The sequence below is a fragment of the Salvelinus fontinalis genome, chromosome 2, assembly GCF_029448725.1.
Source record: "Salvelinus fontinalis isolate EN_2023a chromosome 2, ASM2944872v1, whole genome shotgun sequence".
Taxonomy (NCBI): Eukaryota; Metazoa; Chordata; class Actinopteri; order Salmoniformes; family Salmonidae; genus Salvelinus; species Salvelinus fontinalis.
In genome coordinates, this window is record NC_074666.1 from 6,968,501 (window position 1) to 6,982,261 (window position 13,761).

Below are 13,761 nucleotides of genomic sequence, written 5' to 3' on the forward strand. Positions count from 1 at the left end.
AGAATGAGCCTGTTACATGGATCATGGACGCAGGCGGGGATAGCAGAGAGAATGCCCTCTGTGTGGCTTATTGTCATTCACACACCCCATAGTTACTGCTGCTTAGGTTATGAAACTAATATGAAAGTACATCAACTCCTTTCCTCTCTTCCTCAGCATCAACACACACTGGAATGTCCTCATCATGGCCTTTTTGAATTGGAGATCGTTTCATCACAAGAAATCTTTTGTTTGACGTTGTTTCTCTACCTCCCACGCCTGTGACTCTGAGCGCTGGGGTATGAGACAGAGCCTGGCCGTACCATTGTCTTCTTGGCGTAGGGAGAGGGGGTGGGGGGTGAGAGACAGAGAGGGGTGCATGGGGGGCATCAGCGGCAGTGCCCCAGTCTCTCCTGTCTTAGCCAAGGCTGAGGGAATGGATGCATCATTATGCCTGACAGTGCAGCTAGGACTGTTAACATAGGCTGAGTCCTGACTCGTAACATGGGCTGAGTCCTGACTGTTAACATGGGCTGAGTCCTGACTGTTAACATAGGCTGAGTCCTGACTGTTAACATGGGCTGAGTCCTGACTGTTAACATGGGCTGAGTCCTGACTGTTAACATGGGCTGAGTCCTGACTGTTAACATGGGCTGAGTCCTGACTGTTAACATGGGCTGAGTCCTGACTGTTAACATGGGCTGAGTCCTGACTGTTAACATGGGCTGAGTCCTGACTGTTAACATGGGCTGAGTCCTGACTGTTAACATGGGCTGAGTCCTGACTGTTAACATAGGCTGAGTCCTGACTGTTAACATGGGCTGAGTCCTGACTGTTAACATGGGCTGAGTCCTGACTGTTAACATGGGCTGAGTCCTGACTGTTAACATGGGCTGAGTCCTGACTGTTAACATGGGCTGAGTCCTGACTGTTAACATGGGCTGAGTCCTGACTGTTAACATAGGCTGAGTCCTGACTGTTAACATGGACTGAGTCCTGACTGTTAACATGGACTGAGTCCTGACTGTTAACATGGGCTGAGTCCTGACTGTTAACATGGACTGAATCCTGACTGTTAACATGGGCTGAGTCCTGACTGTTAACATAGGCTGAGTCCTGACTGTTAACATGGGCTGAGTCCTGACTGTTAACATGGACTGAGTCCTCACTGTTAACATGGGCTGAGTCCTGACTGTTAACATAGGCTGAGTCCTGACTCGTATCATGGACTGAATCCTGACTGTTAACATGGACTGAATCCTGACTGTTAACATAGGCTGAGTCCTGACTGTTAACATGGACTGAGTCCTGACTGTTAACATGGGCTGAGTCCTGACTGTTAACATGGACTTAGTATTGACTCTTAACCTGGACTGAGTCCTGACTGTTAACATAGGCTGAGTCCTGACTGTTAACATGGACTGAGTCCTGACTGTTAACATGGACTGAGTCCTGACTGTTAACATGGACTGAATCCTGACTGTTAACATGGACTGAATCCTGACTGTTAACATGGGCTGAGTCCTGACTGTTAACATGGACTGAGTCCTGACTGTTAACACAAACTAGCCTGTTCTCTTCCCCCTGTCTCCACCACCATTTCGTCTCTGCCCCGCACTGACCATATAGAGTCACGTGAGATTCTTGTCATCTAATGCCCAGCCCTGAACTACAGTGCACATGCTCGGTAGCTCAAAGACAGGCGAACACACACACGGACGTATGTGCACACAGGCACGGCAGTATGTGCACACAGGCACGGCAGTATGTGCACACAGGCACACAGGCACGGCAGTATGTGCACACAGGCACGGCAGTATGTGCACACAGGCACGGCAGTATGTGCACACAGGCACGGCAGTATGTGCACACAGGCACACAGGGATGGCAGTATTGACAGTCATTTCACAGGTCGTAAGGCTTTTATTTAAAAATGACAACTCATCACATCTTCTTTGATGTCCAGTAGTTCTATCTTACTAGTAAGCAACACCTTTGAACTGTGCTGTCTGTACCCATGCAGCTAGCTGAAACACTGTGTACACAAGTAGACAAAGATGAAGTCAGGGGTGATGTTTAAAGCTCACGATTCAACTCTCGTTCAACATTATTAGTGAGACAGTACTGCCATCTAGCGATTTCTACCTTGAACACAGAGTAGCGAATAGAGTCAATCTAATCAAGCCACAGGCCTACAAAGCACTGACAAAAGCTTTATTTATTTGAAAAACAAGTGAACCGTTATGTACAGTACATAAAAAAAAAAAACGTGGGTGTCACAACGATGGGAGTATTTAGTCCTGTTTCTTTACAGGTTCATCGTTCCAGATTGACTATTTACAACAGGGAAAACCCACACATGTAATCTGTACAACATAAGGTGAGACAAACATCATTACATACAGCACATCATCATTGTTCCTAAACCAGCAGGCTTTATTCATAATCGCAAAAAAAAACACAAAATCACAAAATCCTATTCAATATTCACTCTGGATTGTTTTGCTGACTGAACAACAGCGCCCTCTTCTGGACAGAAGGGACAATTCGTCATTGGACTCCCATCATTTATACTCACTGGCTGACTGTGGTCGTATTTATTAGGGCACACCGTAGCAAAACATTTTGCAACAGAAGACAAAAACAATTGGACAAGTTCAGATAATCCCTCCCTGTTTCAGCCTGTTTTCCTTTGTTTGGTGCTCAATTAATATAACCTGGGATGCACCGTCTGGCTGGCACTCACACGCAACACATCCTCAGGGTGAAGCAGAGTCTACTCTGCTTGTTTCCTATGTGAGGACTAAACCATTAATTCATTAAAGTGATTGCATAGATCTGAGAGTCAGCCTAATACATATTTGATTAGAAACCAATCAGCAGACACTGACAATAAAATAACTGAAAATAACTAATCATCATGATCATCAGCCATAGAGCTTTTGTGTCGACAGTAACGTGACCGCTGTGACAGTAACGTGACCACTGCGACAGTAACGTGACCACTGCGACAGTAACGTGACCACTGCGACAGTAACGTGACCACTGCGACAGTAACGTGACCACTGTGACAGTAACGTGACCACTGCGACAGTAACGTGACCACTGCGACAGTAACGTGACCACTGTGACAGTAACGTGACCACTGCGACAGTAACGTGACCACTGCGACAGTAACGTGACCACTGCGAGTAATGCCAGTAACGTGACCACTGTGACAGTAACGTGACCACTGTGACAGTAACGTGACCACTGTGACAGTAACGTGACCACTGCGACAGTAACGTGACCACTGTGACAGTAACGTGACCACTGCAACAGTAACGTGACCACTGCGACAGTAACGTGACCACTGCGACAGTAACGTGACCACTGTGACAGTAACATGACCACTGCGAGTAATGCCAGTAACGTGACCACTGCGACAGTAACGTGACCACTGCAACAGTAACGTGACCACTGCGACAGTAACATGACCACTGCGACAGTAACGTGACCACTGCGACAGTAACGTGACCACTGCGACAGTAACGTGACCACTGTGACAGTAACGTGACCACTGCGACAGTAACGTGACCACTGCGACAGTAACGTGACCACTGCGACAGTAACGTGACCACTGCGACAGTAACGTGACCACTGCGACAGTAACGTGACCACTGCGACAGTAACGTGACCACTGCAACAGTAACGTGACCACTGCGACTGTCACGTGACCACTGCGACAGTAACGTGACCACTGCGACAGTAACGTGACCACTGCGACAGTAACGTGACCACTGCGACAGTAACGTGACCACTGCGACAGTAACGTGACCACTGCGACAGTAACGTGACCACTGTGACAGTAACATGACCACTGCGACTGTCACGTGACCACTGCGACAGTAACGTGACCACTGCGACAGTAACGTGACCACTGCAACAGTAACGTGACCACTGTGACAGTAACGTGACCACTGCGACTGTCACGTGACCACTGCGACAGTAACGTGACCACTGCGACAGTAACGTGACCACTGCGAGTAATGCCAGTAACGTGCCCACTGTGACAGTAACATGACCACTGTGACAGTAACGTGACCACTGTGACAGTAACGTGACCACTGTGACAGTAACGTGACCACTGTGACAGTAACGTGACCACTGTGACAGTAACATGACCACTGTGACAGTAACGTGACCACTGTGACAGTAACGTGACCACTGTGACAGTAACGTGACCACTGTGACAGTAACGTGACCACTGTGACAGTAACATGACCACTGTGACAGTAACGTGACCACTGTGACAGTAACATGACCACTGTGACAGTAACGTGACCACTGTGACAGTAACGTGCCCACTGTGACAGTAACGTGACTACTGCTTAGGAGTCGGCAGATGAAAAGTTTCCAGGAATTATTTGATCAAAGGTCACAATGTATTTAGTTCCAAGGAAGTTGCCAGATTCCTCTAAGCCCTCATGTTGAAGTTGCATTTTACATGACATTTATTTCACTAAAGCATTTCAGCAAAAATACATTTTTTAGGGTCTCCATTCTGCCCTGAGAACGTTCTGGATCGCTTTCAGACCAAAGCACATTCATTCACGCCGGTTAAAACCTGAATCGTATGGGAACAGCAGAGGCTCAAACATGTTACGTTATCATGTCAACAAAGTCTGTCAAACATGTTACCATGACAACAAAGTTTGTCAGGAAGAAGAAAAAAAATATCACTCAGTATTTGGAATGCCACGCCTTTCAAAAATATCTAAGTAACGATCAAGAGAACAGCACAGTCAGTGTTTTACATTATAACACATGTGCCTGAAGTCCAATAGTTCACACAAACAGGTGAGAGTGCATTATGGCTATTTTTAATTGTGTGTGTGACAAGTGCAGAAAAAACATGCTCATATGATGTAAATGGGACAGGAGTCATCAGGAAATATTAACGACATGCCAAAAATATTAATGACATGCCAGAAACATTAACGACATGCCAAAAATATTAATGACATGCCAGAAATATTAATGACATGCCAGAAATATTAATGACATGCCAGAAATATTAATGACATGCCAAAAATATTAATGACATGCCAGAAATATTAATGACATGCCAAAAATATTAATGACATGCCAGAAATATTAATGACATGCCAGAAACATTATTGACATGACAGAAACATTATTGACATGACAGAAACATTAATGACATGCCAGAAACATTAATGACATGCCAGAAACATTAATGACATGCCAGAAACATTATTGACATGACAGAAACATTAATGACATGCCAGAAACATTAATGACATGCCAGAAACATTAATGACATGCCAGAAACATTAAGGACATGACATTAATGACATGGCAGAAACATTAATAATATGCCAGAAACATTATTGACATGCCACAAGAATTTCGCTACACCCGCAATAACATCTGCCCAATATGTGCATGTGACCAATACAATTTGATTTTGTTTTGATTTGAGAAACATTTATGACATGCCAGAAACGGAGAAAAGAAGAGGGGGGGTGAATGCTTCTCAGAAGAGCCCTCATATAAGATAACTGCCACTGAACAGCACACAAACAAAGTTCACAGAGAGAAAATGCTTTTAGGCAGAGCACAGTACGCCTCAGACAGCTGGTGTGGTTTGGAAACATAACATATATTATGACTTGTTCAAAACAGACCGATAAGAGGCCAGCTGTATGAGCACACTGCAGGTGTCATCAGCAGGGGACGTGATGGAATATGGAATGAATGGCAGATATGCAGAGAGCCTATACAAGAACAACAGATTCCAGAACACACTACCTCTCAGTCTGAAGCTGAGGTCTGGTGACACAGGTCATAGATACAGATAGTTTTATATCTATTATACAGGTGTCCTGAAGAGCACAAACATTGTTTTAAATATTACTGTCTCTTTAAGTTGGTGATACTACAGAGTTGTGACAGTACTAGTGAGGGAGGTTTTAGACAAATCAGAGCTTTGTCTTCCCTATACTCCCTCCCCTGTGCTGTTTGACCCTAAGCGCACACCATACAATTATCTGTACTTCGAAGATAGGCAGAATATGTAACTTCCCACACTGTTTAAGAGCTCTGAAAAAGCCCTTTATGACTTTTATGGGGATATACAGTGAGACGCTCCTTCTCTCCTAGCGTACCCTTTTCCTCTCTCAGTCTATTCTCTTGTCTCCGTTAGCTGCTTCCTCCCCTCACATTGGATTCATCCAGCAGCAGTGTGGGGAGACGGGCCATACCACTGTGAGTGCTGTGTATAGGGGTGTTTGGTGAGATGGATGCTATAGTTCACTGTGGCGTACAAGAGGTTCCAGCTTGTGAGACAGAGCGGTCAGGACTTTGTCAAACTTCTCATAGCGCTCTGATTGGCTGCCCTCCGACCCCCGACTTCCCCATAGCAACCTCATCTGGAACTCTGTCCGGAAGATCTCCAGAACCTCCTCCCTCTCCTGGAAGCCTGGTGGAGGAGGAGGAGAGAGAGGAGAGGACAGGAGGAGGAGAGGAGGAGGAGAGGAGAGGGGGAGAGGACAGGAGGAAGAGAGGAGGAGAGGAGGAGGAGAGGACAGGAGGAAGAGAGGAGGAGAGGAGAGAACAGGAGGAGGAGACGAGGAGAGGAGGAAGAGAGGAGGAGAGGAGAGAACAGGAAGAGGAGATGAGGAGAGGAGGAAGAGAGGAGAGGACAGGAGGAAGAGAGGAGGAGAGGAGGAAGAGAGGACAGGAGGAAGAGAGGAGGAGCGGAGGAAGAGAGGAGGAGAGGAGGAGGAGAGGAGAGGGAGGAGGAGGAGGAGAGGAGAGGAGGAGGAGAGGACAGGAGGAAGAGAGGATGAGAGGAGGAGGAGAGGACAGGAGGAAGAGAGGAGGAGAGGAGAGGATGAGAGGAGGAGGAGAGGAGGAGAGGGGGAGGAGAGGAGGACAGGAAGAGGGGAGGAGAGGAGGAGAGGAGGAGGAGAGGAGGAGAGGACAGGAGGAGAGGAGAGGGGAGGAGAGGAGAGGAGGAGGAGAGGGAGAGGAGAGGAGAGGGGGAGACAACAGAACATAAGGGAGAGAAAGAGAAAAAAGAGGAGAGAGGGATTGATCGATATTACAGACATTGTGGAAAACAAAGTCTAGTTAAGATAGTTATTGACATCCTGCTCAATACACTCATCGCCAGGGACTGGAATCAATCAGAACCAATAGTGATAAATGTCAACATACCGTAACCATCACCAGCACACTACCACAGATAGCCCAACAACCAACACCTCAATCATTATTTCAGATCAATGTCAATGAACCATTATAAACATACTGACCACACACACCGTCAGATATTAGGATGCGTCAGCATCAAGGAGCAACATAACAACTTCAACATGTACAGAAACACGACAGTTATTACTCAAATAAATCAATGCACAACATCCACTAATCAGACAAGCCCTTGGTGGTTAATTCATAACAATATGGCTGACTCGGCACACGATACTATAATACTACTCTATACTCTACGGAATGCTTTCCCGGACCTGGATAGTCATACTGGATAATCACACGATACTATAATACTACACTATACTCTACCGAATGCTTTCCCGGACCTGGATTAAAGCTATAACTAGACTAAAAAGCACTTCCAATAATGACTGAATGAGTCTGTGATTATCGACTGATGAATGAGATTCTCTGAGTGTCTGACAGTGATTTAAGTACGGGAAACCGGGTCTCATGTGTGTGCAAGTCAAACAAATACACAGAGCACACACAGCGAAGAACACACACACACGCTCCCCCAGGCCTTACCCTGTAGTTTGGTCTCAGCGTTGGTGCGGTACAGCCCCCCATGGTGAGCGATGGTCCGGGCAGCCTCCAGGTGTGACATCACCACGTCAACCCCCGCCTGCACTTTCTCCCAGGATTCTATCCCCGCCCCTGGCCCTTCCCCCACGGCCACACTCCTCTCCAGCAGAGACAGCAGAGGAACCACATGAGGGAAGGAGGTGTTGGACAACACAGTGCTCTCTGGAACACACAGAGAGAGAGACACACTGACACAGAGAGAGAAACACACATACCGTTGTTCTGTGCAAATCAAACACACAACGCACACAGAAACACACACAGCCTCCAGCTCCATACCTTTGCCATCGTTCATGTTCTTCATGAATGGCTTGAGCTTCTTCTCATAGAGGATGGCTCCCTCTGTGTGTCTCTGACGTAAAGTCATCCACGTCTGCTCCAGACGAGAGATCTGAGAGAGAGAGACACAGAGAGACGAAAGAGAAGAGAAGAGAGGAGAGAGACAGAGAGACGAAAGAGAAGAGAAGAGAGGAGGAGAGAGAGACGAAAGAGAAGAGAGGAGGAGAGAGAGAAACAGAGGGACGAAAGAGAAGAGAGGAGAGAGAGAGACAAAAGAGAAGAGAGGAGGAGAGAGACAGAGAGACGAAAGAGAAGAGAAGAGAGGAGAGACAGAGAGACGAAGGAGAAGAGAAGAGAGGAGAGAGAGACGAAAGAGAAGAGAAGAGAGGAGAGACAGAGAGACGAAAGAGAAGAGAAGAGAGGAGAGAGAGACGAAAGAGAAGAGAAGAGAGGAGAGAGATAGAGAGACGAAAGAGAAGAGAAGAGAGGAGAGAGATAGACGAAAGAGAAGAGAAGAGAGGAGAGAGATAGAGAGACAAAAGAGAAGAGAGGAGAGAGATAGAGAGACAAAAGAGAAGAGAGGAGAGAGATAGAGAGATGAAAGATAAGAGAGGAGAGAGATAGAGAGACGAAAGAGAAGAGAGGAGAGAGATAGAGAGACGAAAGAGAAGAGAGGAGAGAGATAGAGAGACGAAAGAGAAGAGAGGAGAGAGATAGAGACAAAAGAGAAGAGAGGAGAGAGATAGAGAGACAAAAGAGAAGAGAGGAGAGAGATAGAGAGACAAAAGAGAAGAGAAGAGAGGAGAGACAGAGAGACGAAAGAGAAGAGAGGAGAGAGAGACGAAAGAGAAGAGAAGAGAGGAGAAGCGAGGAGAGAAAAGAGATAGAGAGACAAAAGAGAAGAGAAAGAGAAGAGAGGAGAGAGAGACGAAAGAGAAGAGAAAGAGAGAGATAGAGAGACGAAAGAGAAGAGAAGAGAGGAGAGATAGAGAGACGAAAGAGAAGAGAAGAGAGGAGAGAGAGAGACGAAAGAGAAGAGAAAGGGAGATATAACAGCATGCGACAATATATCATATAGATAATGATGTACCTCTACCGATATTTGGTGTTGTACGTGTGTGTATTCCTGTATGTTTATTACTCTGTGTGTATTACTGCATGCGTGAGTGTGAGTGTGAGTGTGTGTGTGTGTGTGTGTGTGTGTGTGTGTGTGTGTGTGTGTGTGTGTGTGTGTGTGTACTGTACATGGTTGGTCCATACCTGTGGTAGCTCCAGTGCTCTCATCACAGCAGCGAAGCCAAACATGTTCCCCAGGTTGCTCTTGAGTTCAGCAGCCAGCTGGATGGTTTTATGGAGCAGAGCAGCCCTCTCCTCTTTACTGCCTGTACAGCCCAGCAGGTCCACAGCGGTCATTATAGACATAGTATAGAACCTGAGGAGAATTTGAGGAGGAGGAGGGGAGAGGGATGAGACAAGGAAGAATAGGATGAGAACAGCACCAACCACAATCTACTCCTAACCCTAGCTTCATGTCGACATTCCGGTTCAACCCTAACCCTAGCCTCAACCACAAGCGTAACCCTTACCGCTCCAGTAGGTCCAGTCTCAGCTGGTGTCCGTGAGGAAGAGTCAACAACTCCAGTCCTGAGCCCACTCCCATCATCCTCTGCATCTCCTCGGTAACACCCAGTATCCTAGCAACCTTCACACAGACAGAGGGAGGGAGCACAACGCGGGGGGGGGAAGGAGGGAGAGGGTAAATGGAGAGAGAGGGAGGAAATGGAGAGAGAGGAGAGGGAGGAAATTAAGAGAGAGGTGGAGAGAGGAGGAGGAAATGTAGAGAGAGGTGGAGAGAGGAGAGGGGGACGGAGGATATGTAGAGAGAAAAGAGAGTAGAGGGAGGAAATGAAGAGAGAGGAGAGGAGAAGGAGGCAGAAAATGGAGAGAGAAGAGAGGGAGGAAATGGAGAGAGAGAGGTGGAGAGAGGAGAGGGGAGGGAGGACATGTAGAGAGAAGAGAGAGGGGGAGGGAGAGATTGAAATGTAGAGAGAGCAGAGGGGGAAATGAGGAGAGAGAAAGGGGGGAGGGAGGGAGGAAATGGAGAGAGGAGAGAAGAGGGAGAGAGGACATGTAGAGAGGAGAGAAGAGGGAGAGAGGAAATGTAGACAGGAGAGAACAGGGAGAGAGGAAAGGGTTTATTGTAATTTGTAATTTAATGTATTCATGGTCACTGAGACTGGTGGTTAATTGTCTCTTAATTCAAATGTTACCAAATAATGAGTAGAGCAAATAGTGGGCGGTTTACCATATTTTATGATATACCAGTATTGATGCAGGGAAACCAATGCGTGGTTTGTTAAATGTGATACGCCATGTGTAATGTCAATTTTTATAGTTTACTTCGCTACTTGAGTCATCTCTCTCAGCTCTCTCTCTCCGTGCCACTTTCCACACAGACATAGCTAGGCTTCCTGCCACTCAAGGAGCGCATGCTGTTCCTCAACCACGAGACACTTGCGTTCAGTCTGCATGGTCAATGCAGCACATACAACAATGTTGATGACAACGATGCTGTATTCTCTTTGCTTCTTAATATAAATCCACTAGCGTTCTATAATGACACTATTAGCTTGTGTTTCTTACATCAGCAAACAGCTAGTTTGTCTTTTCTTAGCAAGTTGTCCTAAATCTTGTGATACGCTAATTGTTAGCCGCTAATGCTAATAGCTAGCTAGCTAATGCATGTACTGAGTAAGAGCAAACGTAGCTAGCTAATACAGCCTGATAACACCAGTGACGGTGTAGACCTAAATCAGCATGTTGTTTGTGCAACAGTATCCTGTCCGGGTTGGCACCCCCCCCTTGGGTTGTGCCGTGGGGGAGATCTTTGTGGGCTATACTCAGCCTTGTCTCAGGATGGTAAGTTGGTGGTTGAAGATATCCCTCTAGTGTTGTGGGGGCTGTGCTTTGGCAAAGTGGGTGGGGTTATATCCTGCCTGTTTGGCCCTTTCCGGGGGTATCGTCGGACGGGGCCACAGTGTCTCCCGACCCCTCCTGTCTCAGCCTCCAGTATTTATGCTGCAGTAGTTTATGTGTCGGGGGCTAGGGTCAGTCTGTTATATCGGGAGTATTTCTCCTGTCTTATCCGGTGTCCTGTGTGAATTTAAGTATGCTCTCTCGAATTCTCTCTTTCTCTCTTTCTTTCTTTCTTTCTATCTTTCTCTCTCTCGGAGGACCTGAGCCCTAGGACCATGCCTCAGGACTACCTGGCCTGATGACTCCTTGCTGTCCCCAGTCCACCTGCTGCTGCTCCAGTTTCAACTGTTCTGTCTGCGGCTATGGAACACTGACCTGTTCACCGGACGTGCTACCTGTCCCAGACCTGCTGTTTTCAACTCTCTAGAAACAGCAGGAGTGGTAGAGATACTCTGAATGATCGGCTATGAAAAGCCAACTGACATTTACTCCTGAGGTGCTGACCTGTTGCACCCTTGACAACCACTGTGATTATTATTATTTGACCCTGCTGGTCATCTATGAACATTTGAACATCCTGGCCATGTTCTGTTATTATCTCCACCTGGCACAGCCAGAAGAGGACTGGCCACCCCTCATAGCCTGGATCCTCTCTAGGTTTCTTCCTAGGTTCTTGCCTTTCTAGGGAGTGTTTCCTAGCCACCGTGCTTCTACACCTGCATTGCTTGCTGTTTGGGGTTTTAGGCTGGGTTTCTGTACAGCACTTTGTGACATCAGCTGATGTAAGAAGGGCTTTATAAATACATTTGATTGAATTTGATTGATATTCTAAATCAAAGAGGAATATGCAAAGCAAGAATATGTTAGCTACATGAAGTAGCCAAGAGAAAACATGCAATGTAGCCAAAGATTATAGTGTCCCCTAGGAAACACTTATCAACACTTTAGTTCCTACCCTGTCACAATAACTCCTCCCTGGCATTTTAATTTGTTGTCATCTTGTAACGCTTGTAACGCTCGGACGAGGAGGAGGAGTAAGGGTCGGACCAAAATGCAGCGTAGGTTGAATCCATAATGAATTTATTATATATAGACGAAACACGATAAACACTTGAAATTATTACCAAAATAACAAAACGACGTAGACAGACCTGAACATGGAACTTACATAATAACACGAAGAACTCACGAACAGGAACAGACTACATACACGAACGACAAACGAAACAGTCCCGTGTGGTGCGACATACACAGACACGGAAGACAATCACCCACAAACAAACAGTGAAACCAGCCTACCTTAATATGGTTCTCAATCAGAGGAAACGTCAAACACCTGCCTCTAATTGAGAACCATATCAGGCAACACATTAAACCCAACATAGAAACACAACACATAGAATGCCCACCCCAACTCACGCCCTGACCAACTAAACACATACAAAACAACAGAAAACAGGTCAGGAACGTGACACATCTCAAACAACACTGTATTCAAAGTGCCCACTATTACATTCTAACTATAGAAATAGAATAGTCATTCTATTTCCATGATTCCAACAGTTTTCCCTAATTCGCAAGTAAAAACGCAATTGCAACATTTGGTTAAAGATAAATCCTAGATTATTTGCCCATATCGTGCAGCCCTACGGGGCAGTGTGGAAATTATCTCAATTGAGCAGTGGTGTAAAGTAATTAAGTAAAAATACTTTAAAGTACTACTTAAGTCATTTTTTGGGGTATCTGTATTTGTTAAAGTAATTTAAATGTTGAAAGATAATGATGAAATAATTCCCACTCTGAAACCTTATAACTGTATGAAATTTATTAGAATCATACATTTATTATCTGATGGGTTTGTTTAGGTTTAGTCAATAAAAGTATAATTAATGAGGTGTGTAGTTTTAGTCAGAATTAAGGTAAAACAATATAAACTGTACAATATGTCTCTAAAGTGTCTTAAACACAGACTGTCTGAGCAAGATTCAGTGCCGACCTTGGCTAGGGGCCACAGAGAGACTGGGGAAAGGACAGGGAGTGATTCTCACGGTCCATAATCTTTGTCGGCTGGGTAGCAGGACAGTACATGCGGCTGGGTAGCAGGACAGTACATGCGGCTGGGTAGCAGGACAGTACATGCGGCTGGGTAGCAGGACAGTACATGCGGCTGGGTAGCAGGACAGTACATGCGGCTGGGTAGCAGGACAATACATGCGGCTGGGTAGCAGGACAGTACGTGCGGCTGGGTAGCAGGACAGTACGTGCGGCTGGGTAGCAGGACAGTACATGCGGCTGGGTAGCAGGACAGTACGTGCGGCTGGGTAACAGGACAGTACATGCGGCTGGGTAGCAGGACAGTACATGCGGCTGGGTAGCAGGACAGTACATGCGGCTGGGTAACAGGACAGTACATGCGGCTGGGTAGCAGGACAGTACATGCGGCTGGGTAACAGGACAGTACATGCGGCTGGGCAGCAGGACAGTACATGCGGCTGGGCAGCAGGACAGTACGTGCGTAGGATACCTACTGTTTGTGTGCAAATGTATGTGCGTATGAATTCTGTTTTTGTGCAAGAGTATGTGCGTAAGGAGCTAGTATAAAATGAATGGTTTTGTACAACTAACCAGCGCTCTCGTGAATAAACCTTATTGACTATTTTA

The 13,761-nt window shown here is 46.3% G+C and overlaps 1 protein-coding gene across 3 annotated transcripts in view; it reads right to left on the minus strand.

Moving 5' to 3' along the window:
- Positions 1–2,179: 2,179 nt before the first annotated feature.
- Positions 2,180–13,761, minus strand: part of LOC129810962 (SH2 domain-containing protein 3C-like) — a 167,579-nt gene continuing 155,997 nt past the window's right edge. For all 3 annotated transcript variants that reach the window (XM_055862000.1, XM_055862018.1, XM_055862009.1), the window contains 5 exons: positions 9,711–9,826; positions 9,385–9,556; positions 8,125–8,236; positions 7,789–8,007; positions 2,180–6,463 (listed from right to left, as the gene is read on the minus strand). In XM_055862000.1, the coding sequence (XP_055717975.1) occupies positions 6,288–6,463; positions 7,789–8,007; positions 8,125–8,236; positions 9,385–9,556; positions 9,711–9,826 (795 nt within the window). In that variant the 3' untranslated portion in view covers positions 2,180–6,287. The remainder of the gene's footprint in view (positions 6,464–7,788; positions 8,008–8,124; positions 8,237–9,384; positions 9,557–9,710; positions 9,827–13,761) is intronic.